This window comes from Sinohyriopsis cumingii, chromosome 8, assembly GCF_028554795.1.
Source record: "Sinohyriopsis cumingii isolate HCF-2022 chromosome 8, ASM2855479v2, whole genome shotgun sequence".
Classification (NCBI taxonomy): domain Eukaryota; kingdom Metazoa; phylum Mollusca; class Bivalvia; order Unionida; family Unionidae; genus Sinohyriopsis; species Sinohyriopsis cumingii.
Genome location: NC_142968.1, coordinates 117,213,941 through 117,240,867, shown reverse-complemented (window position 1 = coordinate 117,240,867; position 26,927 = coordinate 117,213,941). Strand labels below are relative to the sequence as shown.

At 36.1% G+C, this 26,927-nt stretch overlaps 1 protein-coding gene across 1 annotated transcript in view; it reads right to left on the bottom strand.

Moving 5' to 3' along the window:
* LOC149794477 (A disintegrin and metalloproteinase with thrombospondin motifs 12-like) overlaps window positions 1-26,927 on the bottom strand; it is a 46,916-nt gene that overhangs the window by 7,128 nt on the left and 12,861 nt on the right. The window contains exons 6-17 of the mRNA XM_089966574.1: window positions 26,708-26,745; window positions 25,808-25,913; window positions 23,878-24,033; window positions 21,775-21,919; window positions 20,337-20,459; window positions 19,712-19,763; window positions 18,411-18,548; window positions 17,757-17,833; window positions 16,801-16,926; window positions 4,139-4,190; window positions 3,267-3,416; window positions 2,598-2,720 (exon numbers count right to left, since the gene is read on the bottom strand). Of these exons, the coding sequence (XP_089822700.1) occupies window positions 2,598-2,720; window positions 3,267-3,416; window positions 4,139-4,190; window positions 16,801-16,926; window positions 17,757-17,833; window positions 18,411-18,548; window positions 19,712-19,763; window positions 20,337-20,459; window positions 21,775-21,919; window positions 23,878-24,033; window positions 25,808-25,913; window positions 26,708-26,745 (1,286 nt within the window). The remainder of the gene's footprint in view (window positions 1-2,597; window positions 2,721-3,266; window positions 3,417-4,138; window positions 4,191-16,800; window positions 16,927-17,756; window positions 17,834-18,410; window positions 18,549-19,711; window positions 19,764-20,336; window positions 20,460-21,774; window positions 21,920-23,877; window positions 24,034-25,807; window positions 25,914-26,707; window positions 26,746-26,927) is intronic.

Sequence of the window (26,927 nt, the reverse complement as noted above, 5' to 3'; positions counted from 1 at the left end):
TGTAAGCGTCACTCTACATAGAGAGATTACCTTTTGTTCTATTTACGTACCACCAAACACTAACCTAGTACCACATGAATTAGACAATCTTGTTCAACATCTTTCGGCGCCATTTGTTTTACTGGGAGATTATACTGCCCATAACATTTAATGAAGATCAAATCACATAAGTGACAAAGGCCAGAAAGTAGAAGACTTCATTTCTAGACACGATTTGTGTTTATATAACACCAAATCACCTACATATTTGCAACCAGGAACGGGTACGTACGCGTGTATCGATTTGACAATTTGTTCTCCTTTGCTGCTTATGGATTATGAATGGAAGATCGCTGATGACCTTCATAGCAGTGATCACTTTCCAATCTACCCAGTGCTAGACATCACTATAAACTGCCGCACTGCAGACATCGTAGCTATATGAATGAGAAATTGTTAAAGCTACGTTAAAAATCCAAATCACACACACACGCACACCAATCTGCCTTGCAAATATCAACACTATTATTCATGACGCAATTCCACAATGAAATATAAAGCAAACCGACTGTGATAAGTTTGAAACACTCTGTAAAATTACGCTGAATGAGGATACAGTTTTCACCGTTATAAACACTATTCAGCATTTAATTTCTATTTAAATAGAGATTGCAGAATATTCCATTCCCAAGTCCTCGCCGAACTATAAAAGAACCCCAAAACCTTGGGTCACCAAGGAATGTAAGAAAGCCATAAGGCAATGCCGAGAAGCATTGAAAAAATGTAGCAATCATCCGACTCCCGAATATTTAAGTAAATACCGTATTCTCCTGGCCAAATCTCGCCGCACAATGAAAGAAAGTAAACGAGCATAATCGAAGAAATATGTTTCTTCTTTAAAGTCTTGTTGCTCTATTAAGAAAGTTTGGGACAGTATCCGCAAAATAGACGGAGAGAGAAAACATAATATCTGAAGCTGAATACTAACAATTTTAGTTCAAAACGTGACATAGCAAATAATATTGCTGACAGTTTCTCTAACAATTCCACATCATCTAATTATCAGAAGCCTTCCAGACATTAAAAAATCAAACATTCACGTTGTATTCAAGATTTGTTAAAAGAAGTAAATATTTATTCTAAACTATAACTTTATGCCATCTTGTTTAGAAGTTTTAAGTAATGTATAAACCATCCTTTACATTCAACCCCTTTTCATCTGTCATCTTTAAGATACACCGTTTACAATCCCCCGTCAATCGGGAAGCTTTATTTATTACCTTTTCCATCTTGTCGTTTTACATTCAACTCTTTGGTTTTATATCGCTGGTAGATACGAAACCTTGTATCACTTTTAAATAACCCTACATATGACCTTTTGTTTGGCACTAAATAGCCTAATCGTGCTGATGCGTCGTAAAAATAAAATCAATCAATCAATCAGTCGCTACACAATAGAAAACTGAAGAACCCATTGTTGATCAAAGTTCTCGTCAAAACGACAAATCTGAGTACGTCCCACAGTATTGTATAATGTTGGTTACCTAGCCATCCTGGTATTAAAGGTAATGAAAAAGCAGATCGCGCTTCTAAAATGGCCCTAATTCAAGAACCATCTGATTTTAAAATACCGTCTACTGCTTATATACCTAGTATCAAAGAGACATTATGTCAGACCTGCAACCTACGCACGATCAATATTACAATGTGCATGACATGAAGGAACTTTTCGATACAATAAACATCACTTGTATTATAGAATTCCTGAAAGCTATGAACATTTACATTTATATATAACTTGTATGCCATCACCTAGAGCATTTTTATGTAAGGTTATTACCCTATCTTATTTTCAATAACTTTTCATCTGTCTTTATTAACATATACCATTTACATTCACCGTTGATCGGGAAGCTTTATATATTGCCCTTAACCATCCTATCGTTTTACTTCAACTATTTAGTCTTGATATCACTGGTCGATATAAAACCTTTTATCATTTTTGAATGATCATACATATAACCATTTGTATGGCGCTAAATAGCCTAACAAAGCTGGTGCGAGGTAAAAATAACAATCAATCAATCAATCATCCACTTCAATCGGACTTACTTTGTTTTCCATCAAATCGCTGGAATCTCGTATTTATTTTAAGCCCGCGCTAACATTTGATGACTAAATTCGTAAGATTCAGACAGCATTGCTCGAACTTGAAACATGACTTCAAAATTGAACGCTGAAATTTCCTAAGCCGAGAGTTATCTGTGAAATGTTGATGTTAGGGCCAGGTTTTCTATGTCAGTTTACTATTCATTCTGTTTCACTATGAGTGTGATACTGTTTTGAGCCTCTCTGCATTTTGTATCTTAAAAGTCTAGTGTTTCAAAGAAATAGTGATATTGTGTGAGTATACCCATTTGTATATGCTTGCGAAAGTACGTGTGAATTATCAAGCTGTCTCTAACCAACCTATTAGAATATAGACTTCAACTTTCCGACTATGATTTTTCCAACATACTGAACTTTCAAGAGGTTCTATCTAAGCTATATGTATCCGTATCAGTATACGAACAACTGCTAATAGAGCAAAATTCTCTGTACATTTGATTGCACTTTACCTGGGTAAGACGTTTCAAGGCCATGGCAGGTTTTACAGCATAGTTCTGCATTATGTCCGGCATAACAACCTCCCCCTACCATTCCTGCACAACCACCTCTAGCAGTGTCTCCATAGGGACATCCTGCAAAGTTTAAATGAAATTCAGGTTTTAATTCTAATTGAGAAAACTCAACAAAACACCGAAAGTCATCAGATGAAATAATTTAGAAAAGGTATCGAATAGTCAGCTTTTCAATAAATCTACAATAAACCCTGATAGCCAGGGACATAAAAGATAAACACACTGACAATGAAACGAAGCTCACAAAACAAAACAGTTTTTATCAAGACAGAAAAAATACATGTTACGCAGAAAATACGGAAAGGAATTGTTCAAGGGAATTCAGTGCAACAAAAGCAATGCAAGATATATTTCAAGCTGCATTGAAAACGTTAAAACTTTTGTCGGATTAAATTGTTTTGAATATGGCACAGTTTGTAACAAAAGAAGTGTGCAAAGACGCTGGTTCTTGCAACGTTCCATGTCCCATACAGTGTTTAAATGTATTTAATACTAACAAGCTCTATCATAAATAGATTTCAAAATGTAAACATTAGAATTCAAGTTTACTAAGCTATATACCTAAGGGCGATATATGCATCCATACCTACGTATGTACACACGTACCTGGAATATTTGTGGCTATTTTTGCACATGATGTGCAACAAATCCTCTTATAATAGCCATCAGTACAATAATGGGGAACGTCACGAATGATGTCGGCGCAAGTTCGACCTTTGTCTACGACACCTATGGCATCACCATATAAACAATCCTCTGCAAAATGATAATTTGTATCAGGGTCAAAACAAACATATATTTTGTACCATCAAAATAAAATATTTCGCCTGACTATATATCCAAATTTTTTAATTGAATTTGTCCTTCCTCTAATGGGACAAAATAGCAGCTTATACTAGATATTACTAGGCCAGAACCGGTAATTATCTATGATTCAGACATAATGGTGTTCCGATATCGGTAGGAATACATTTACAACAATAAAATAAAATATCAAACCCCTACAACTAACATTTTACCCAGTTTCTGTATTCTCCACTTTGTTTTGTAGTATTAGTATATTTTAAGCTAATATGCACTGGTAAACGACTCTTTCTTAAAAGTTATCTCTGCCATCCTTTTTACTGCACAGCTATACTATACCGGTTACGAAAAACCGGTATAAACAGACGTAGCTACCTTTGGACATTCCTTAGCTGAAAATTAAAAAAGGACTTTAGAACTATTGATTCAGAACCTAGAATTCATCTTAATTAAATAGTAACATGTTGTTGAAAGGAAAATAAAATGTATTCTATACATAATAAATAGTCTAATGATGGGTGTAAAATCTGCTGCTACAATGTATTTGCTGCATTAAACATGGTGTGCTTAGGCTTCAGACAACAAAAGTACTTACATAAATCGGCAATGTTCGTTAACGCTGACAACAATTATCAACAGACAATGATAGGCAATAGTTAGAAAAGCATACCAACCTGGTACATTTGGAAGAGAGGTTGAGGCGATACAATGACCTTCGAAGCACCACTGCATGAAACACAGGATATAATAAATAAGACCTTTTTTTACAAATCCTTTTGTATTACGATTTTGAATTTTTTTCTCAAAGATCATATCAGTAGTTACATGAGTACGCTTCACTGTACAGTTATCATGCAGACGACTTATAATTATCATGAGTCAGCTTGCCCTGTTTAAGAAGTTACGACCATGACTAAAGCTTTGTAACAGGAAGAATCTGTCCAAAAATCACATTAGCAGTGGTTTGTAGAGACTTAGCAACAGACTATATAATAATGATAATAATAATAATAATAATAATAATAATAATAATAATAATAATAATGAGGACTTGTATAGCGCCTAATCTTTAGAAGCTCTAAGCGCTATACAACATTAAATAACATCTAAAACATAAAAACATACATAATGGTATTATTACAAAAACAAACACCATGAAATTAAAAAACATGATGAAAATATTTAAGGTAGGGAACATATTAGGTCTATAAGTTTCTTCTTGCAGTCGAAATAAGTGCATTTTAAGAGCACTCTTGATTGGGATCACTGTGTCTTTGTGTCTAAGTTCCGTGGGCAATTCATTCCACTATGATGGGTCCTGGTATGCAATAGAACATTGTCCATATGACTTCGTTTTCGTATTAGGAATAATGAGTATACGATTGTCAGAAGAGGAGCGTAAGTATCTTGCTGGTGTGTACACATGGTTGAGGTCGGATAGGTATGTTGGACTGGAGTCCGTCAGTGAAACGTAGCACAGAGAACAACTTTTGCGTTTGATTCTGGATCGAATGGATAGCCAGTGTAGGGTACAGAGCAGCGGGGAGGTGTGCTCTGATCGTGGTACTCTAAGTATGATCCGAGCTGTCTTTTGAACATTTTGAAGTTTCTGGACTAGATATTGAAATAAACCATACAGAACTGAGTTACAATAGTCCAGTCTTGAAAGTACTAATGAACATACAAGTGCTTTAGCGGCATCAACTGAAAGATATTTGCGAATGGAGCTGACGTGTCTCAGCTAAAGATATGCAGCCTTGCATATGTTCATGACATGTTGATGCAACTTGAAAGTACTGTCCAGAGTGGCACTTTGGTTTCGTACTGACTGTGTGAATTTAATGTTGGTGTTAATGATATTTATTTTTTGAGATAAAGGATGTGACTGAGAAAGCCTTTGTGTTGTGATCAGAATGGCCTCAGTTTTATCATCATTCATCTGCAAATTGTAACATGTCATCCATGATTTCATATCAGAAATGCACCTTTCTACACCTTGGATGGTAGCTTTAACTTCAGTTGGGTGGCTAGATATGTATATTTGGGTGTCATCAGCGTACAATGGGTGAGACACTGGATGATCATCTATGGCACTTGAGAGCGGCTGGGTGTATATTATGAACAGAATGGGTCCAACAACAGACCCCTGTGGAACACCACAACATAGATCAACTGGACTGGAGTGTATTCCTTTTGCAGACACAATTTGTGTCCTGTTGACCAAGTAGGACTTGAACCGGATTAAGCCTGTATCATGAATGCCAAATACATGCTGGAGACGGTGAAGTAACATATCATGGTCTATTGTGTCAAATGCTGCAGACAAATCAAGGTGGGTGAGGACTGTAATCTTTCCGCTATCCAAAGCCGAGGGAATGTCATTAACTACTTTTAGAAGAGTAGTTTCAGTACTGTGGAAAGGGCGATATGCAGATTGTACGTGGCTAAACAAACTTTGAATACAGATGAGATACAAGCTGGGATAGAACAAAATTTTCTAGATTTTTTTATATGAATGGGAGATTAGAAACTAGGAGGTAGTTCTTTAAATCGTTATGGTCGAGTGTTGGTTTCTTCAGCAGAGGCTTTACAGTAGCAGTTTTGAAAAATGATGGGAATTCCCCGGATGAGAGAGAGAGAGGCATTAATAACATCAGTTAGTGAAGGCAATACTGGATCTAAGCACTCAAGCAGCAGTGATGTTGAAATTGGATCAAGTTCACATGACTTTTGTGCACTCTTCATCACGATTGTACGTACTAAATCCATAGAGACAGGTTCAAATGCTGCTAATGGTTGCCGTTGAAAGTATGTATCCCAACTGTATGGTGACGACGAATCAATTGAAATTGTGTAGTCAAGCTTATCTCTAATGGTGTGTACTTTGTCATGGAAGACATTTCCAAACAGGTCCGGAAGGTCGACTAGGGAAGGTAGCTGGACGTGGTGTACATTTGTTCCTTGACATTAGTAATCTCGAAGAGTTCTTTGCAGCTAGAACTTTCCGTGATCTTAGTACTGTAGTGGGCTGATTTCGGTGCATGGACTATGTTTGTAACGTTCTTCTTAGCGGCTTCATATATTTGCTTATGAATAGTGAGTCTGGTGGAAAGCCAAGGCGTCTCAGCTTTTCGGTGGTCTCTTTTAGCAGTGCGAAGCTAGTCCCTAACACTGATATACCATGGAGAACACTTTTAAATCGATACTCTACACTTGGTGGCTGGGGAATGTTTGTCGAGCAAAGAAGGCAGGCAGTTATCTAGTTGTTCTGCTGTAGGAGGTAGGCAAGTTGTTAGGTTTGCTTGAATGTCATGCACTAGTATGGTTCTATTTATCATACGGCGGTTTCTCTTAGTAGCAAATAAAGGTGGAGGGTTAGGGACTGATACGTCAAGATGGCATATAATGCAGAGGTGATCTGATGCAAGTTCGTGGGATACCAGGGAGGAACGTAGAATATTATAATCAGGCCTATGAAGGATCCAGTCTAAAATGTGACCATGTTTATGGGTGGGTTAGTTAACTAACTGTTTGAGGTTGAAAACATTAATGGAATCTATGAATTTTGATGTGTTTGGGTTTCCTGGACAGTCAAAGTGAAAGTTAAAATCTCCAAGAATAATCAGGTTGTCACCTATCGAATTTCCATACTCCAGGAGATTCGGAAACTGCTCCAAAAAGAGAGATTCAGTCAGCTTGTTTTTTCTACTAGGATGAGGGCGGTATAGGCAGAAAAAATGTACTGACCTTTGTTCTAGTGTAAGTGTGGTTTGAACTAGTTCAAACGATGTGTGGTAGAAATTGAAAGTTGTGGTTTGGTTAAAACGTCTGATCTTGGAGTTCTTTGTGATGACAGCAATTCCACCTTCGCGAGAGTGGCGGGGGAACGACTTGATGGAGTAAGCAGTGGGTGTTAGATCCGCTCACTTGGGCTCATCGCCTGATGTTTTTAGCCATTTTTCTGTCAGGATAAAGACGTCGATATTCTGATTGTTGATAAAATGAACTAATCCTGTGCCCTTTTCTGGAGGTCCTACTGATTGGACATTGATTAATGCAATAAGCACGGGTATCTCTGGGATAGTTGACACAAAGGTTGATGATTTATTTGGGATTTTAATTAGGTTATCTAAGGTAACGGTCGAATTTTTAAATTGTTCAGCCGGAAAGGGCATAAGGGAAATAACTGGAATTCCTCGTCCTGTTCTATGTCGGCCAGCTTTGAAACAACGTTTCTTTTCTCGCTTCTGTTGACATTTAAGTAATGATGAATGTAGTCCCAGTTCGTTTAGTCTAGAGCACAGTGTATTGTGGAGAGCCAAGGAGTGGTCATTTAAAGCAATTAATGAGGGTCCATCATAGCATAAACGGGTTGACTGACGAGTATCACGTGATGGCGGTTTGTTCAACAACAAAAGAAGTTGTAGCTGTGACAGCTTGGAAAAAGTAAAATTGTTCTCGTTTCCAAAACAAGGAGACGAAGAAACACATACGAACTGAATAGCCAATTCATGATGAACACAATAACGTAGACGAAAACAGGCAACAAGTACATATATCATGAAAACGGCACAAAAAACAGAACAGCTGCTTCAAGCCGGTTAAGCGATAGCGGCCATCTTGTACCAATGACGGTCGAGTTCCAAGATATTCATTAGTATATATAAATAAACTCAAACGTATATATAAAATGGTCACCCTAAGGACAAAAAATAGACAAAAATATGAAACAGGTGACCTTCATATTGACGGGTATTCTGTCGGGAAAAGCCATCCGGTGAAGTAATACGAGGGAGAAACGGGTCTATAATTACGAAAAGATCTTGAAAATGTGCTTAAAATTCTAAATATAAAGTAAATGATATTTTTCCTTATTTTGTACCAAAACAAGTAGACAAATTCTGAACATTTGGTAATTAGCTAAAGACATATAGATTTCACACGCTGACCATTATGTACTGAAATTGTATATACCTAATCCCAACCACTAATGACTGCACTGACCTTGTGACGGTTAAGGTAAAATATATCGAACCATTGAATCTTTCCCGAATGAATAAGGCAAACTTTGTATTGAGGAGACTCTGGCTTAATCGTAGCAGCAAGTAAACAACACAGAAATGCCACAGCATCATTCACGCCTTGAACATCATTAAAATTTACGCCTTTTAAAATCAAACTTAAGATGGTGTATTCCAACTGTGTCCTGTGCTTAGTTGGTTGTGGAGGACTACAGTGTTGTACACGATAGGGGTAGGAGACGATGATCATATATAACATGATATCATAAAGAGAGGGGTGAAATATCATCAACAGGAAGCTTTATTTAAAATTAACTTGAATGGGATCATAAGTAAAGGGTTATGACGTTGAAACAAACATTATAACTCCACTACGTGATGAGCTAATAATTCATTAATCAAATTTGACTAACGTTAACACATCTATGGCTTAAAGCTGCACTAACTTTGGTTCAAATGCTTTAGCAACTAAAGGAGTTCTTGTGTTGAAGCAAACATCGTTCTGTCTGATAACTGAGAGATACAACTCCACTAAACGATAACATACAATGCTGGTAACCAACCTCTTTCAGCGAATTATGCATAGCAATTAGTATACCAGATTTGAGTGAATGCATCAATAGTTAAGGGGTTCTTGTGTAGAAATCAAAACAGGTGTTTCTGACATTTACGGGTTTTAACTTTGCGAACTGATTACGTTCAGACACGGGAATCATACTTACCAATCGTCTTATCGGTATCGTCTTGAATTCGGTTTAAATTTAATAATAATTAAGGAAGTTATTCAAAAAACAAAATTTGTTTTACACAATAAACGGGACAAAATAATGCCTATTAGCAACCAGATCTCAGGAAACAATTGGACATGAATATAAGTAAATACTCCCTAATTATATCCTGTGTGATACGGACAGGTCACAAAATTGAAATAGCATCAAAACACAAGAAAAAGCTAATTATAACACTAATTTGTGTTGAATAGTTAGTACGAAACTTGGCATATGCATGTCACAGTGTTCAAAAGCTAGTTACAAGATAATCTGCTTTGATATCATCAGTTTTATATCCGTCAGTCATATGTCTTTGTCCACGCATGGGAAGAATCGATAGCAAGAGTTAATCTATCTACTAAGAATAACCATATGTTCTGTGTAGGTGAATAAGTACAATGGTTCGAACAAGCACATTAAACCCATGCACGTATGACAATATGAATTTTGGGGAGCAGCCAAGAACATTCTTGACTTCTATACTATTGAATCTATCAGGAGTTCGTCCAAGAATAACCTAAGAACAGCAAGATTTTGAAAAGCCTAAGGAAGGTTTAATGGCCAGAAAAAAGACAACATATGGACGTTAAACACTATTTTTCCATCTTTTGTGTACTGGATAGTAGAAAAGCAGACATGTTAATGGTGACCATTTTTATTAATATGTGTTACTCCACTAAATACTAGGATTAAGTTATTAAAATATATATCTTTCGGCTGAAAAGGCCTACGATGAGTTCCGATGCAAAGATAGATGATTATCTCCTCCCTCTCTCAATCAAAAATAAAATGTTTACACTATTTTAAAACACGGTGACAATTTTAAATATAACAGCTCTCAAACTTTCTGACTGATACGCTTGCACTTTGCTTCAAACACAGGCAAATATCCCAGTTTTTACTTTCACTTGTGACCCCTGCGGTTCCGGGGTTCAGGAAATTTCCCGACGTGCCTCACTACGTATCGTAAGAGGCGACTAAGTACAGACAATCTGTTTGCCGTGGGTTACGCCCCGTGTCGGGGGAGGAAAGGATTCTGATAGTTGAGCAGAGGCTTTCCAATGCAATACACTACTCTGGCCTCTACTTCTTCTAGACGGGTGGTCGGGATGAGCCCGGTCTCAACTAATCGGCCGGTCGCGCCATGGCCTTGGGGGTCTTACTTTACGTGCTCACTTTCTCTATTTTTCGCCATGTGTCACTCCTGATATCACCGCTGCCCCTACCTTAAATCCCTTTATTTTTCCTTTTTCCTACTGTCAGACGACTTCCTGGAAGGCGGTGGCTCAACAAGTCAGTCGGGAGGTAATCTTACCTACTGAGCATACCACTTATGTATACCTGGCACTTGTAAGGTGTCCCCGTGTTGCACTCCGTCGAGGATGGTAGAGCACGGGTGACGAAATAATCAACCAACAACAAAGAAAATCGATAATCAAAAAAAAGTCAACACAAGAGAACAAAACTTGTTTCAGACACAGACGATGAGCCATATAACGTGGAATCTTTCCCTCGCTTCATGCTAATCCAGTCCAAAGATGAAGCTAAACCACTTGCCGAACTATCGCCATTTGTAGTTGAAAAGACTATACTTGGATTAGTCGGCAAACCCAAAAGTGTTAAAATAACTTAAATCAGGTGGTCTGCTAGTGGAGTGCGAACGCAAAGCACATACTGAGAACATCCAAAAAATTAAGACCTCACATGACATTCCAGTAACTTGTCTCGTACACAAATCACTTAACACATCAAAGGGTGTCATTCGTTGCCGTCACTTGGCGAGAGTCACCGACAGTGAAGTCATCGAAGGGATGACAAATGAAGGTGTCACTGCAGTCCGTAGAAATTCGTATGAAACGAAACAACAATCTGCAGATCAGCAACACCATTATACTCGCCTTCAACAAACCAACATTAACTAAGTAGTCGAAGTTGGATTTCTACAGGTAAAGGTTGAGATATATACACCAAATCCACTTCCATGCTTCAAACATAAAAAATAAGGCCATGATGAAGAACAATGCTCGAAACGCCAAGTATGATACCGATGTGAAAACCCTTCTCATCGGGAATCCGAGTGCAGAGCATAGCGTCAATTGTGGAAAGGAGCGCCAAGCCAATTCAAACGATTGTGACACCTGGAAACAGGAGAACGAAATACAGACGGTTAAGTTCACCTCCAACATCCACTATCCAGAGCCAGGAAAGTATGTGCAAGCTAGAACTTCCCTCCCCAGCCCGACCATCGCAACTGTAGGGAAAAAAAACTCGAAAGCAACGAAAGGCGCCCAAACCCAAACAAACCCACCTGAATCCCCTTCCACCTCAAACATTCCATATTGCAAACCTCCGAAAAATTCAATATCGACACAAACAATATTCAACAACACTCCACCGCCAAAATAACAAAGGTAAAAACGTCGCAAACAAATAGGTGTCTGATGACAATATAAAGCTACACAACAGGCTTGGATACTTTGAGGATATTGATGCAGAAGAAACTGTTCCATGTCCTCAGGATGGCCCCAGACCTACAACCAAAAAATTTAATTTCGTTCTTCCTCCAGAGAAATAAACCCAAATATTCGTTCACGAAAGATCTAACCTAGGTACATCCGCTCTGATATAAAAAGATCCATAATGAAGAACAACATCATACAATGGAATTGCCGAGGACTTTAAACCAACTACAATGACATTCTTATGCTTTAAATGAACATGATCCCGCAGTACTATGCATGCGGCAAACCTTTTTTTAAAGACACAGACAACATTTAAAAATTACTCCAGGGTCTCAGGAGTTTCCGTTGTTGTAGCGTCAGTCTCGTAAACATAAAATTGTATGGGGATCAAACTACATACGCGACAAGGCAAGAGGGTTGGAGATTTCTTTTCTATTCACGACTTGTGTCTACATAACACCAAAATCACCAACATATTTACACCCAGGAACGGGTACGTACACGTGTATCGATTTCACAATTTGTTCTCCTTCGCTACTTTTGGATTATCATTGGAAATTCGCTGATGACCTTCACAGCAGTAACCACTTTCCAACCTCTCTTACGAACACCAACGTTACAATTGATGAAGGAAATCCACGATGAAATTTAAAGAAGGATGACTGGGCCAAATTTGAAACACTTTGCACAGCTAGGTTTAACAGGAATACCGTTTTAAACGACAATAACCCGTTTCAGTATTTTACTTCTGTTTTAATCGAGATTGCAGAAGAATCCATTCCCAAGTCCTCACCGAACTGTAAAAGATCCCAAACGTCATGTTTCACCAAAGAATGTAAAGAAGCCATTGGACAACTTCGAAAAACACTGAAAAATATAGTAATCGTCGAACGCCCGAAAACTTAACTAAGTACCGTATTGTTCGGACCAAAGCCCGCCGCACAGTTAATGAAAATAAAAGAACATCATGGACAAAATATGTTTCAACTTAAATTCTCGTTCCTCTATAACAAAAAAAATAAGTTTGAGACACGATCCGCAAAATAAATGGATAGGGAAAACAAAATTAATTCTGACATCTGAAACAAAACAACAAGAATTTTAATTACAAACATGTCATGTTAATATACTTGCTGATAATTAAAAACTCTAAAAGAAATGACCAGTTGAAATTCACATCGAATAACTCAGAAAGTTATAATCAACCGTTTTCACTGTTTGAGCCGATGAAATCTTTTAATAAGGCCCATGATACATCCGTTGGGTCTGATGAAATACATTACCAGTTTTTAAAACACTTCCCAGAGCCATCAAAAACAACTCTTCTGGAAATCTTCAAAGATTTATGAATTCCTGGTAATGTATCATAACTTTGGATAGAAGGAACAATTGAATGAATGATCAATTCCCGGCTTGTATGTACTTGGAAACTAAAATTGCACTATCTCCTTTAAAAAATGGCGTTCGGTATAGTTGGTGCGCCAGTGATCATTTGGTTAGACTGGAAACATTTATTGGCGACGCATTTATCATGAAGGAACATTTAGTAGCGGTTTTCTTTGATTTAGAAAAGGCCTATGACACGACATGGAAGTATGGGATACGAAATGACCTGCACGATCTGGGTATAAAAGGACGTCTGCCCTCTTTCATATCAAACTTTCTCACAGACAGAGAATTCAAGGTACGAGTGGGTCCTACCCTCTCAGATTTGCACGAGCAAGAGATCGGGTTACCCCAAGGGGGTATATCTGTGACGCTTTTCAACATCAAAATCAATAGCATCACCAAGTGTTTGGTACCTGGTATGGATTGCTCATAATACACTGATGATTTTCTAACATCTTGTCGATCAAAGCATATGCATACAATTGAAAGACAACTACAACAAAATATCAACAAGATTCAAAATTGGGCCAGTACTAACGGTTTCAAATTCTCAGAATCAAAAACGGTATGTATGCATTTCTGTCAGTTACGAAGACATCATTATGAACCTACACTCACGCTGGACGGAATACGTATTCATGTTGTTGAGGAAACAAAGTTTTTAGGTAATATCTTCGACAACAAATTGACTTTTATTCCACACCTAAAGAACGTGAAAGCTAAATGCTTGAAAGCTATAGATCTACTCAAAGTAGTAGCACACATTAAGTCATCCTCAATTTATATAGAACGTTTATTCGATCCAAACTGGACTATGGTTGCCTTGTTTATGGTTCAGCTAGGAAGTCATATTTGAAGATGCTTGACCCAATTAATCATCAAGGAATAAAACTCGCTCTGGGAGCATTTAAGACATCGATGTGCTCCTCGCTGAAGCGAACGAACTACATTTATCACATCGTAAAGAAATGCTTTCAGCTCAGTATGCTATCAAATTAGTATCACATCCTCTGAATCCTGTTTTTTGGCTGTTTTTCAACCCAAATACAAAACCTTATTCGACAATAAACTAAACGCTATACATTCATTTGTCGTTAGAAGATCATCCAGCCTAGACAGTACAAAATCTGATCTTTCTAAAATTCAGAAAACGTCTATCTTAGAAACACCTTCCTGGCTACTTAAACAACCAAAAGTACTTTTTATGCTACATGATGGAAACAACCCGAGACCAACCCTTCCATCTTCCACAACTCTTATCATGAACTCCTCACCTAATTAAAAAACTACGCAAATATATATACCGACGGATCAAAAGGAAGTGGAAAAGGCTGCTGCAGTCTTCGTTAATGGCAAACACACAACACATGTTCGTTTAAAAAAATGGCACATCAATTGTTTCTGTCAAAGTCAGAACAATAGATCTTGCTCTGCAAAGTATCGAAAACAAACATATTTTAAACACCATCATCTTGTCCGACTCCCTATCAGTATTTGAGTCTACACAATAGAAAACTGGTCACAAATACTAAGCTGAGTACCTCCAACAATATTGCATAATGTTGGTTACCTAGCCATGTTGGTATTAAAGGTAATGAAAAAGCAGACCGCGCTGCCAAAATGGCCCTAACTCAAGAACCATCTGATTTTATAATACCGTATACTGATTTTAAACCTAGTATCAAAGAGACTTTACGTCAGAAGTGGCAGGCATCGTGGAATGATGCAGTGAATAATAAACTTCACACCATCAAGCCAACCCTAGGAGAATTTACTCCTTCCTACAGAACCATCCGTAGGGAGTAGGTAGTCATTGCAATAATTTGAATTGATCATATGCATCTAACCCACTCCCACATACTAAAAGGCGAAAATCAGCCAGAGTGCGTTTCTTGCAATGAACCATTCGCTGTTAAGAACTTTATGAAGAGTGCTTTGACCTGCAACCTACACGCGATCAGTAGTATTACAATGTGAATAACATGAAAGAACTTATTGATACGATAAGCATCACTTGTATTATATAATTCCAGAAAGCAGTGAAGATTTACTCTAAGCTATAACTTGTATGCCATCACCTTGAGCATTTTATGTAATGTTTCTACCGTCTCTTATTGCCAACAACTTTTCATCTGTCTTTATTAACATATACCGTTTACTTTCCCCGTTGGATCGAGAAGCTTTATATATTGCCCTTAACCATCTTATCGTTTTACTTTCAGCTATTTAGTTTTGATATATCTGGTCGATATAAAACCTTTTATCATTTTTAAATGATCATACATTTAACCATTTGTATGACGCTAAATAGCCTAACAGTGATGTTGCGTCGTGAAAATAACAATCAATCAATCAGTCAATTTTCACTTGTGCAATAAAATGACATGTGGTCCTATGAATATATGAGCAAAGGACGGAAACAATGAACTAATAACTAAAACGCTTATATAGCAACATCACCTCTTATGGATGGAGAAGAGTAGTCTACACATATCTCATCCTCAGTGACGGAGTGTGACTATAATGGCCCTCCAGCTAGTTTGGATTTTAATTTACAAAATCATACATACACTAATTACTTGTAATGAATAGACGCTGTCTCTTATTATATATAAAAAACGCTTACTAACAATATTTTCTTTATGTTACCACGAAAGGAGAATCGCGTTTATTGCTTGCATAAACCGATTTTCAATCAAATTCCTTCCAAGATGAATTTTACATCCACTGCCGTAGGCACTTTGTTATTTCCTGTCAAGAGTTCCTGTCACTATCTGTGGTTGTACTGATGACGTATATATGCAACTTTGACATAAACTAATGCAAAGGTTCGTACATAAATCCAGTCAGAGAGAGGATACATAGGTACCTAACATAGGTACTGTGTCTGCCAGTTTCTCCGTATACAGACTATCGATAATCATCATAAAATGCCATGCTAGGTGCACGTTCAGAGAAACCTTTACTCCGGCTAATAGTGATTGGTTAATCGTGTTGATGCATTTTCGTGAGAAGCGATGAAAACTTATCGCAAATGCTCACGGTTTAAAGAGAGCGTAGTGAATTTTTGCTCGTTTGGCTTGTGACGATGTTCCATAACAGACTGCCCATTGAATGGACACGTGTGCAACGTTTAGTACAAAAATTACAATTCATAACCTTACATGAGTTCAAAGATAATAAAAACCTCTGCCATGTGCAATTTAAATGAACTCAGCTTAAAATTTAAACATCGTTCACTGTTGTCATAATTTACGAATGCGTGTAAAATAGGATGGATTATCGGTCTAAAATAGCACGCGGTGCTTTGTGTAGATGAAATGGAGTCAACCCTAGAGCAATATACACTCATGTTTACCTCCGGTGGTGGACAAGTACGTCTTGTCCATGTGTGGTTCGACCTAAGGAGTAACACCTTTGTGCTAATTATTCGACTGTCTTTGTTGCTAAGTATTACAATATTGAGCAAAATATATTTCAACACTTTGAAATGTTGAAATTATGATACAATAGTATGTCCAACAACATTTACTGAAAATTAGGTCAAATGGTTCAAGGCTGGACGTTGCAAACTTGCTGTCCAAGAAGAGCAAATGGACTATAGTAGCTGGTAACACTAGTTTTGGTAAAAGCTTATGAAACTGTGCAGGATCGAGGATAGGTTGAATTACATGATGGTAAAAAAATTAAATACCTTTCCATGTCCACACGGCGTGCCATCGGCTGCAATGATCCCTTCACATTGGTCTGTATTTGTGAGATCGTCACAATAAAGCTTACTGCATATTTCATTAAATGTTTTGTTGTACAATCGTACTCCCTAGAAAAAGAAGATAGGCACATTACTTAAACAGATGGGTACACAGATATATTGACAGTAGGTTGCTCTGACAAAATTCTAATTAATATCTTTAAGATAGGCACTAAATATTGTTTTATCAAAAGTTTAATACAAACTTTCGTATTTAAAAGTTGTATAGTGTTTTAATAAATGCTTAACAGCAGTTAAATTCTAGCGCTCTGGATCATCTGAACTTGGATAATAATTAAATCTTAATGGAAAAATTTGTTTTATTTAGTTTTGATTCTCCAACGCCACAGCCAGCTAAAAAGGAAAATAAAATCTGAGACTTTAGATCCAACCAGTTTAATGAGAAAAAGGAAAAGGCAATTCTCTCCGCTAAGAATGTGACTAAGCAAAACTTTGACGTTTGTTGAAGTATGTGCAAATTAGCTCGTTACCTTACGTGAACTTGTTTAAATGCTTTGGTCCGAAGCGGTCATGATCTCTGAATTTCATCACGTGAAATTAATAACATTTTTGTGTATTTAGTTAAGATTTTTTCTACTGGACACTGTGTCATTAACCTTTCTTGCAATTTTAGTACAGCGGGTTGCAATGACCTTGACTTTTGACACGTAGGTATGCAAAACAACATCATAATTTATATATTAAAGTCCAACTTACAAGCGCTTGTTTGATGAAAGTATATAAAGCAGAATACAAGATATCGCGCCGACAATAAATCATTAACTTACAGACGAACTCGAGGACATAGCTTATCATAACATAAACCATGGGACCATATGTTGGTATTGGACCATATGTCGGTATGGGGACCATATGCAATGGAATAAAATATCAAATACCCAGCAGAACTTCGATGTTGGTCCAAATTCAGTTGCACATTGTACATCCGGGTGTTTAGCTAGAGCTAAATGGCTATCTGAAATTAGAATTAGATTTTAAAAAATTATATCTTGAATCAAACTGTTCGATTCAAAGAGCATCCCGAACAAACAATAACCTCATCCTGTTTGGCGTCAAACTAAACTAAAAGCAGTGTTGGCCTCAGACACTACTGTTAATATGATTATTTTCCTCTTTTTTCTCGTGACCATTCATTTTGCGTATTCTATCACCATCATGTGTGATTTTATATATATATATATATATATATATATATATATATATATATATATATATATATATATAAAGTAATCACACATGATGGTGATAGAATACGCAAAATGAATTGTCACGAGAAAAAAGAGGAAAATAGGCATATATATATATATATATATATATATATATATATATATATATATATATATATATATATATATATATATATATATATATACATACATACATCTCTACAGTTAAATTCGAAAGTTTACACGAGAATAAATGCATAAATAGACCTCAGTTTCCATTGAAGACATTATTTTGCTGTAAGTGCAAGAAAGTTAAATAAACCAACTTAAAAGCTAGTAAATTAATATATCATGATTTAAGCTTACTATGGTAGTTGTGACAGGATTCACAGCATTGACTTTGAACAGAGGGTTCATAACATTCCTGTGGGCTGATTTTCATTAACTCTGGACAACTATGACCAATGTATCGATATTCTGACCTCTCTCCCACTGGACACGTATCTGTAATAATAATAATAATAATAATAATAATAATAATAAGATGGTGATGATGATGATATTTTAGAACGACCAGTCATGTTAGCAATTATTGCGATTCTTCACTGCATTATTTGTTTGCAGTCCATTGGTTGCACTGTATATAGAATAGATCTCTTTTCTGAACGACCACCCTCAATTTTAGTTTAATTGTCTGCAATTTCTTATCTAGATATTTTATCGATTAGCTCTGACTGGCTCGACCAGTATCCACTGGCATCAATATATACTCTTTCAATGAGATAAAGTATGGGTATGTGATCACAAAGTATTCTCTGTGTCGACCTTTACTCTGACAGACTAATATCTTTGAAGAAGTTTACTTTTAATCTGCAGCAATATAGCCAGCACTTTACGTATCGTCTCATTCCATACCTACCTACCTACCTACCTACCTGCATGCATGCATGCATGCATGCATACATACATACACACATACATATATACATACGTACGTACGTACGTACGTGCGTGCGACGATCTCTATAAAAATAGACGGTTGTCCTGCCGTAGCCATCCCATAATTTTCTGCTGTGTATAATGGGATTCGCAGCAGATTATTGATATTTTACAAATTGAGGGCCACTTCTTATGTACTTCAGTTAGCCTCTTTAAGCGTTAAATCCTTTGCATCAGTATCAAACCTTGAAATATAGTGATTACCAAGATCTGTTCGACATTCCTCTGTCAGTTACAACAGCATTACATCATGGAGTTTTTATTCTAGAAAGAGTGTCATTTTTGTTCATTTGCCGACCTTCTGCAAAAGTGGTAAAATCTTTCTCTCTCTACATAAAGGTTCTTCGATAAGTGAAATCCTAAATTTTCAAAAATATAAATTATAGTAACCTTGATATATATATATATATATATATATATATATATATATATATATATATATATATATATATATATATATATATATATATATATATATATATGTGTGTGTGTGTGTGTGTGTGTGTGTGTGTGTGCATATGTGTGTTCGCGTGTGTGTCTTTATCCGTGTGTTGCTGATCTGATATAAAATGCCTTGAGAACTTTTCATGGCAATTCGCAGAAATGTCTGTACCTGTAGCCCCATGACTGCCTTATATAGACCTCCATTTAAGGTTTACAATATTTACCAATAGCTGCACGTGCCTGAGGATCAGACACGCACTGTCCAAGCATACACCACTGTAAAAAAAACCATAAAGTTGAGCGGCAAAACATGAAATTGAAACGTTGTTAATGGATATGACTTTGAACATACAAGGCTATAAAAAAATGTCATGGCTTTGATAGATACTTTTACCTCTTCTGGAAATGATTTATAATCGGCATAAACTATCAAGATCAATTTCACTGCTTTTTTATACGACTATATTCGTTCATGCATTCAATCATTCATTCATTCATTCATATTACTATTCTGATTATTATTATTTTCTGTACGTTATTTACTCTTTTCGCTCCTGCTAGTATTATGTTTGTCTTCGGTGTTAGTGCTTGTTTGTTTATTTGTTTGTTTTGTTGCATTGGGGTTGGGGGCTGGTTATTTTTTTCTTATACTGGTTGTTGTATTTGTTGTCAAGGTTCGGATAGCTTATGCTGTAGAAATGAGAAAACAACTTTTTCGAATTTTTCTTTATGTTGAAACTAAATCTTGAAATATAAATTTTAATTCTAAGCATTATGCAGCGGAAATATCTGATAGATTTTATAGAATTACCTAGAGAGAGTAGGGTGGAATGAGACAAATCTTACTACCTTGTGATTGCCGCAAGGGGTATGATCACCAGCATTTATTCGATAGCATGTATCATTCTGGGGATCTTGGCAGTCAAAACGCTGGCACATTCCAGTATATGGATGTGTTGCATTATAAAGATCCTAGAAAAGATCCAATAATAGAACGCATCGTTGACTATTACATAGCAAACATAATACTCTTCAAAATAAACAGAACATTCGAATTCTATCTATGAATAACATAGAACGTTTTTACAAGTTCAGATGTAGGGAACATTTGTGATAGAATTATTTGTACAGGCATCGCACCCCTTTTCAGATATCCTTGACCTTAGGAGGCATGAAATTTTACTTCATAAGATCAGTATATATATTTTATCCAAGTAAAACATGTTCGGATCTTCACCAATGACGAAATGTTTCATATTGTTTGCAATTAAATATCGTGCGTAGATGTGGTACAGTGATTTTATCTATTTCAAGGAAAGCCTATTCGCCAGACATTTACACATTTATGTTTATGAAATACTGCCAAAATATATTCTACCCAATACGCTGAACCACAAGCACAAATATATCCACATGCTTGGCATCAAGAATAATATTAATAAAATTATGATTAATATTATTATCATTATGTTTTTTATTTATTTTTTATTATTTAACTCATTCCTCACATTATGCTCTCAAATTAAAATAAAACCCTGCTTTTCGGCTGTTTTTAAACCCAAATGCAAAACCTTATACAAAAATAAACCAAACGCCATCCCTTCCTTTGGCATTGGAATATCATCCAGCCTTGACAGTACAAAAATTGATCATTCTTAAATTCAGAAAACGTCCATCTCCGAAACACCATCCTGGCTACTTAAACAACCAAAAGTACTTTTTTATGCTACACGATGGAAATAAATCTGAGACAAACCCTTCCATCTTCCACAACTCTTATCATGAACTCCTCACCGAATTTAAAAGCTACACAAGAATTTATACCGACGGAACAAAGGATGAGGAAAAGGCTGCTGCAGCCTTTGTTAGTGAAAATCACACAACACAAGTTCGCTTACAAAATGGCACATCAATTTTTCCAGCCGAAACCAGAGCAATAGACCTTACTCTGCAATATATCGAAAACAGACGTATTTTAAACAGCATCATCTTCTCCGACTCCCTATTAGAACTTCGGTACCTACACAATAGAAAAATGGATCACCCATTATTGACCAACGTTCCCAACAAAAATACTAAGCTGAGTACCTCCCCCACAATATCGTATACTGCTGGTTACCTAACCATGTTGATATTAACATTTCTAGTACTCTATTGAAAGTTTATATACTTGGCACACATATATACGGACGTACAACACTCCCAATATTGTATTGGAAGTTACTTATTCGGCACACTTACTTTTAGGCGTACAACACTTCTATTACTATACTGAAAGATTACTCACTCGGCACACGTATGATCCCGGTCCATAAGCCATTCTGCATTGATCGTCAGCACTGTATAGGTCTCCGAAGAATAGTTTCGTGTATTCTGTCAACTGAGGATCTGGATGTTGATTATTGATAACTGTCATACAATTGTTCCTGTTGCTAAAGAAACATCAGGTATGAATTTATTTTAATATTATCATGAAGTATCTTAGTTCAAACATGTAAATAATAATTCCTATTTCCTATATATGAAATTATTATATGCTCATTTTTTTCCCCGTTAACTTTACATTGTCAGAATCGTTCAGTATTACCCGATACTGAACTCGCGCGACAATACACATATACCATTCACGTGCATAAAGGAACTACTTTCTATTGTAAACAAACAATGGACGCAGACGCCAGCACTTTTGATTTGTAAACAAATCATGTACACTCGCGTAAGAGGCTCTTTACGTTGTGGTTGTTTAAATTTGTTTATGAATGAACTAAAACAGATGTTTCGTGGACTGCCACATACCACCTGTTTTGGCACATTCCGCATTGATACAATGTTACGGATTTAGGCTAGCTACAGTATATAACAGACGGAAGATAAGGTCCTTACAAATAACATACAAGTGACAAGTCATATACTCTCTTCTTTAGCTGCTGATAAGAATGGCAAAATAAAATATACTTACAGTTTTATATTATGAATTTCCTCAAAATGTATTTTCTTAATTCTGCAAATCCGAATTACATGGGCCATGTCATAGGTTTTCAATCTGGATTGCACATTTCGAAACTGTGCTGTAATTTCGATGATAAGTGCAATTGCATCCTCCTTACTGCACTCAAAATGAAATAAGCATTCAATTCCATAGCGTCTTTTTGATAAATGCAATTGAAAGACTTCATATTTTTCCCACATTAAGATTTCAAACATTCAATGACAGAAACAGAAACACATTTGCAGATGTAAACACGCGTCTCCCGCGCCGCTTCAATCCGATGTATTTCATGTATAATTTGCACAGATGAATCCAGTCCAAAATCACAAACTTTCGTCAAATCGAAACAAAATGCCAAAATATATTCATTCCAGATCAAATGGAAAAGTTGTTGCAATGCGCATTCATTCACAATATGACTGCAAATTTCAATTTTAACTAGACACGCCATTTTCTTTCGAAAGTTATGTCGAGCGCGCGACTAAGTTCAAATTTATCTGGGCGGAGTTGTGCGCATTAATAACGATGTTATTGGGTAATGACAAATCCGCGCTTGTGTATTTAGTTTGGAGTACGGCATTTATTCATTTACATTGTTTCTTGCAGTGTATTTTGTTTATATAATTAAACCTTAGATATAATTTTAAACAAAAATGAGCATGTAAAAAAGGTTACTGCATTTGTATGGGAAAATATGAACTCGATTTGTCGGAAGGATATACTACACTTCCAAGGTCGTGCAGTATTCCATCCCAAAACTCGTTCATATTTTCCCATACAAATGCAGTAACCTATAACTCTTGACCGGTATAGTTATGTGGTTATGTGTATTTATCTTTGTCTCTTTCCTTCTATCCGTTAAGTGATATCTCATCCATCTCAGAAACCTACGTATGCAATTAGAATAAGGAAATGTTACTGTCAAATTAACAAGGGAAATATTTAGATTTCCGTCATGAAACATTCACAAGATTTATATATAGAGGACACTTACAGTATATAACAAGTTTGATTATGTTAAACGCAGCTATACAAACCGAATGTTCTGGGTAAGGTGTCAGTAGTTACAGAAACGCACCAAATATTACTGCAAATCATCGACTTGACCCGACTTATGTACCAAAATCACAGAAGATGCATCAGTGCTACTACGCTGTCAAAGTTTGGAGCAATTTATCACACATATTACTGCTTCTTAATTAAAGGTTCAACCAATTAACACGATAAATTCGTGTCTGTATTAAAAGTATATGTTATCGTGCATGTATGTGTTATTATGAGTGTCGGCCAGTGTTAGCTATGACATGTTTATCCTGACACCGATCTCTCTTCTATTTATTCCGAGATTTGTTTTGTCTGCCTTAACAAGTCTGCATATATTGGGTGAAATGTGAAACATACCCATTCAGCCGTCGTATATTTGTTATAATATGTCCAGCTGAACAGATAGAAAAGTTCCATTCTCTCAGTGTTAGCGAATGGTTCACTTTTGGAGTCATCATGTAGTTGGATGCTGCCGTGCAGTTGTTGCCTTCCCCATCGTGCTCGGCTCCTAGACTAAATTAGCAACAAGTTTGTTTTAGAATATGCTCACAATTCAAATCCTAATTCAAAGATTTCATCAGTAGAAATAGACTTATAAATGCACAAGTATTTGAATATCTCTCTCTCTCTCTCTCTCTCTCTCTCTGAGTTGTTTACACTCTCCTCCACGCTTTAGTTTAACTTTACAACTCCCTAAAATAATTCGAAAAGTCAGACTCTTTCTACACATTCATGTTTCAACAAAAGAACAAGAACATTTCTTACCTTACATCATATAAGCATATTTGATATGCAACCATTAACACTTTAGTGTATTGTAATAGTAATATCGATTGGGAATTTCCGATTCCTTTCGTGTTCCTGTCAATAACGTTATGATCATGCAATCCGATTTGACTTATATTTATTTATCTATTATTTTGACTATGATTGCTTCAGTTACCATGCATGTGAGGAGAAATATTTAAGAAATCAAGCATCTTTTCTATTGTCGCCATGCCCCATGACCAAATCCGCATTAAAGTGGTAGAAGGTCTTTCAGGAATTTCGAAAAGCGGAAAGATGATTGAAGAGCTTCATGATAACTGCTTGAAAAATAATTATATGCGTACTAAAGAATATTCATTTAATAGCGCCTTGTGTACGTGTGTAACAATCTAAAAAAGGAAGGGTTGATAGGTGTTATTTTTTAAAACTACTCCAAGCTCTGAGTATTCCGTGCAATGCTGGTATATTCCTACAAGATACTGTGGTATTTTTTACTGCTGCACATTTCGTGTGTGTGTGTGTGTGTGTGTGTGTGTGTGTGTGTGTGTGTAATGGATGCTCTTCAAGTATGTACATTGAAGTTTCAATGTATTTTTGAAGCTGAGGAATTTTTTTGTCATTTTTATGCAAACTGCGACATTTTGACAGGAGGAGCTAAAAGAACTTATTTACATCAATGTACAGCACCTGAACATAGAACTTTAAACCAAAAGCGTTCTTATCTAAATGCACCTCAGTAAAACAAAGTAGACTGGTGTATTGGGGATTAGAATAAGCTCAGTACTTATATAAGGCATAGAGGATCTCAAACTGGTAATGATAAAATATTTAATATTGAATTTATGAAATGAGTTGAATAATGCCCAGCTTGTGCCAGCCTTGGTGAGCAAGAGCAGGACATTATTCAACGAGTTTCATATATATAATATTAAATCATTACCCACTGAGATTCTTTAATCACATAGTTTTTATTTCAGTGAAAATTATTCAGATAGAAAGAATAACGAATAATTTCGTTCATTCTGATAGACATTGTACCTTTCATTTGTTGTGCATAAAAATTTATCCCAAACAAAGTTGAACTAGTATTAACGTTTAAAAGTAGATTATACTTTTCTTACAATCTATAAGTCAAAGAATAAGCGTCCTTCCAATTAGAGAGAACATTCTACACAGACAATATCAGTTTTCAACACAGAATGCCCATTGCTCGTGATGTCACATTGTTTGATGCAGTACCGGTTTGAATGCTGTAGATGGTCCATGTGTATGTGACCTAACATGTCACTTTTACAGCTAAACACTACATTGTTGCAATACTCGTGTAAAAGAAAGTTTCCTGGATGCAGAAATTCCCATATTTACTGTCACGTATTTGTGACCGGATATTTGCATTTGACTTGGAACAACAGACTACAGAATATGTAAGTTAAACAAATTTTATTTTGAGTCGGAGTTGCATCACCGTGTAAATATGCAGTGGTGTAAAAATTGATAAAGGTAAGAAAATTATTCTTACCTGTGTCCCACTTCATGTGCCATAGTACGAGCCGTATCGATGAACTTACTGTCCTCCACCACGGATACACGACGATTCTGGCATACTCCCTCTAGAGTCGCAAGTCCTTGATGAGAAAATTTGCTTTTATTTATGTGCTAGCTACCAAAGTTGCTATCTGCCAAATAAGCTATGCACAGTACATGTATACATGGCTTCATTTGCGACTAGTTCTTAAATCACTTTATATGCTAAGTTCAGGTTAAACAAACAAACGATACGATGCTATATATACATCTACTGCATATAATTCAATAGTATGAAACATTATTGTTTTTAAAACCCTGTGTTTTTTTATTATGTTGGTCAGTATGCTTTACATATCTGATACTTTATTATAGATAAGACATTTTATATACGCATAAAACTGCATTGCAGTTCTTAAACACAGTTTTTGTCGCGTACCTGTTTATGGTATGTTAAAGCATGCGAGCATGGAGCTGCATCACAAACAATGTCTGCTAGATTCACATTATTTGTCTCCATCTTCGTATGTTTGACCACTTGATTTTTGCTACTACAACTACTACAATTTCTTCTACAATTACCACCACTACTACTGCTGTTACTGCAAGTGATTTTCCTTCTTTTCTTTCTCTTTCGTCTCCTAGAGATCCACTATTAATTACCTACTTGTAATACGTTTCATCTTCTACAACTTTTTGGTCTCAATTTGTGCTAGTACTACAGCTGCAACAACGAAAACACCAACTACCACTACTCTTACAATTTCTACAACAACTAATAAAATAACAACAACTATAATTACAACAACCTCGATTGTTTTCAAAAGAATTGATCACAATAATTATATCTTGAAAAAAATATTGAGTAGCTAAATAACATGGAAAGAATATTTACCTAAGATATCATCGTGTCCGGGTCGAATCAAATCGTACCTATAATAATAATAATAATATATCCGGCAGAACCCCGAAATAATTAATTCTTTACAGACTGTAAAGTCTACATTTTAACTACGTTTTGCTATTCATTGAAGTTTAAATAATGAATACCTAATGATTTGTATGTGATTTCTACACACAAACAAGTTCCAGTTTAAAATGTTTTAAAGTGTCAA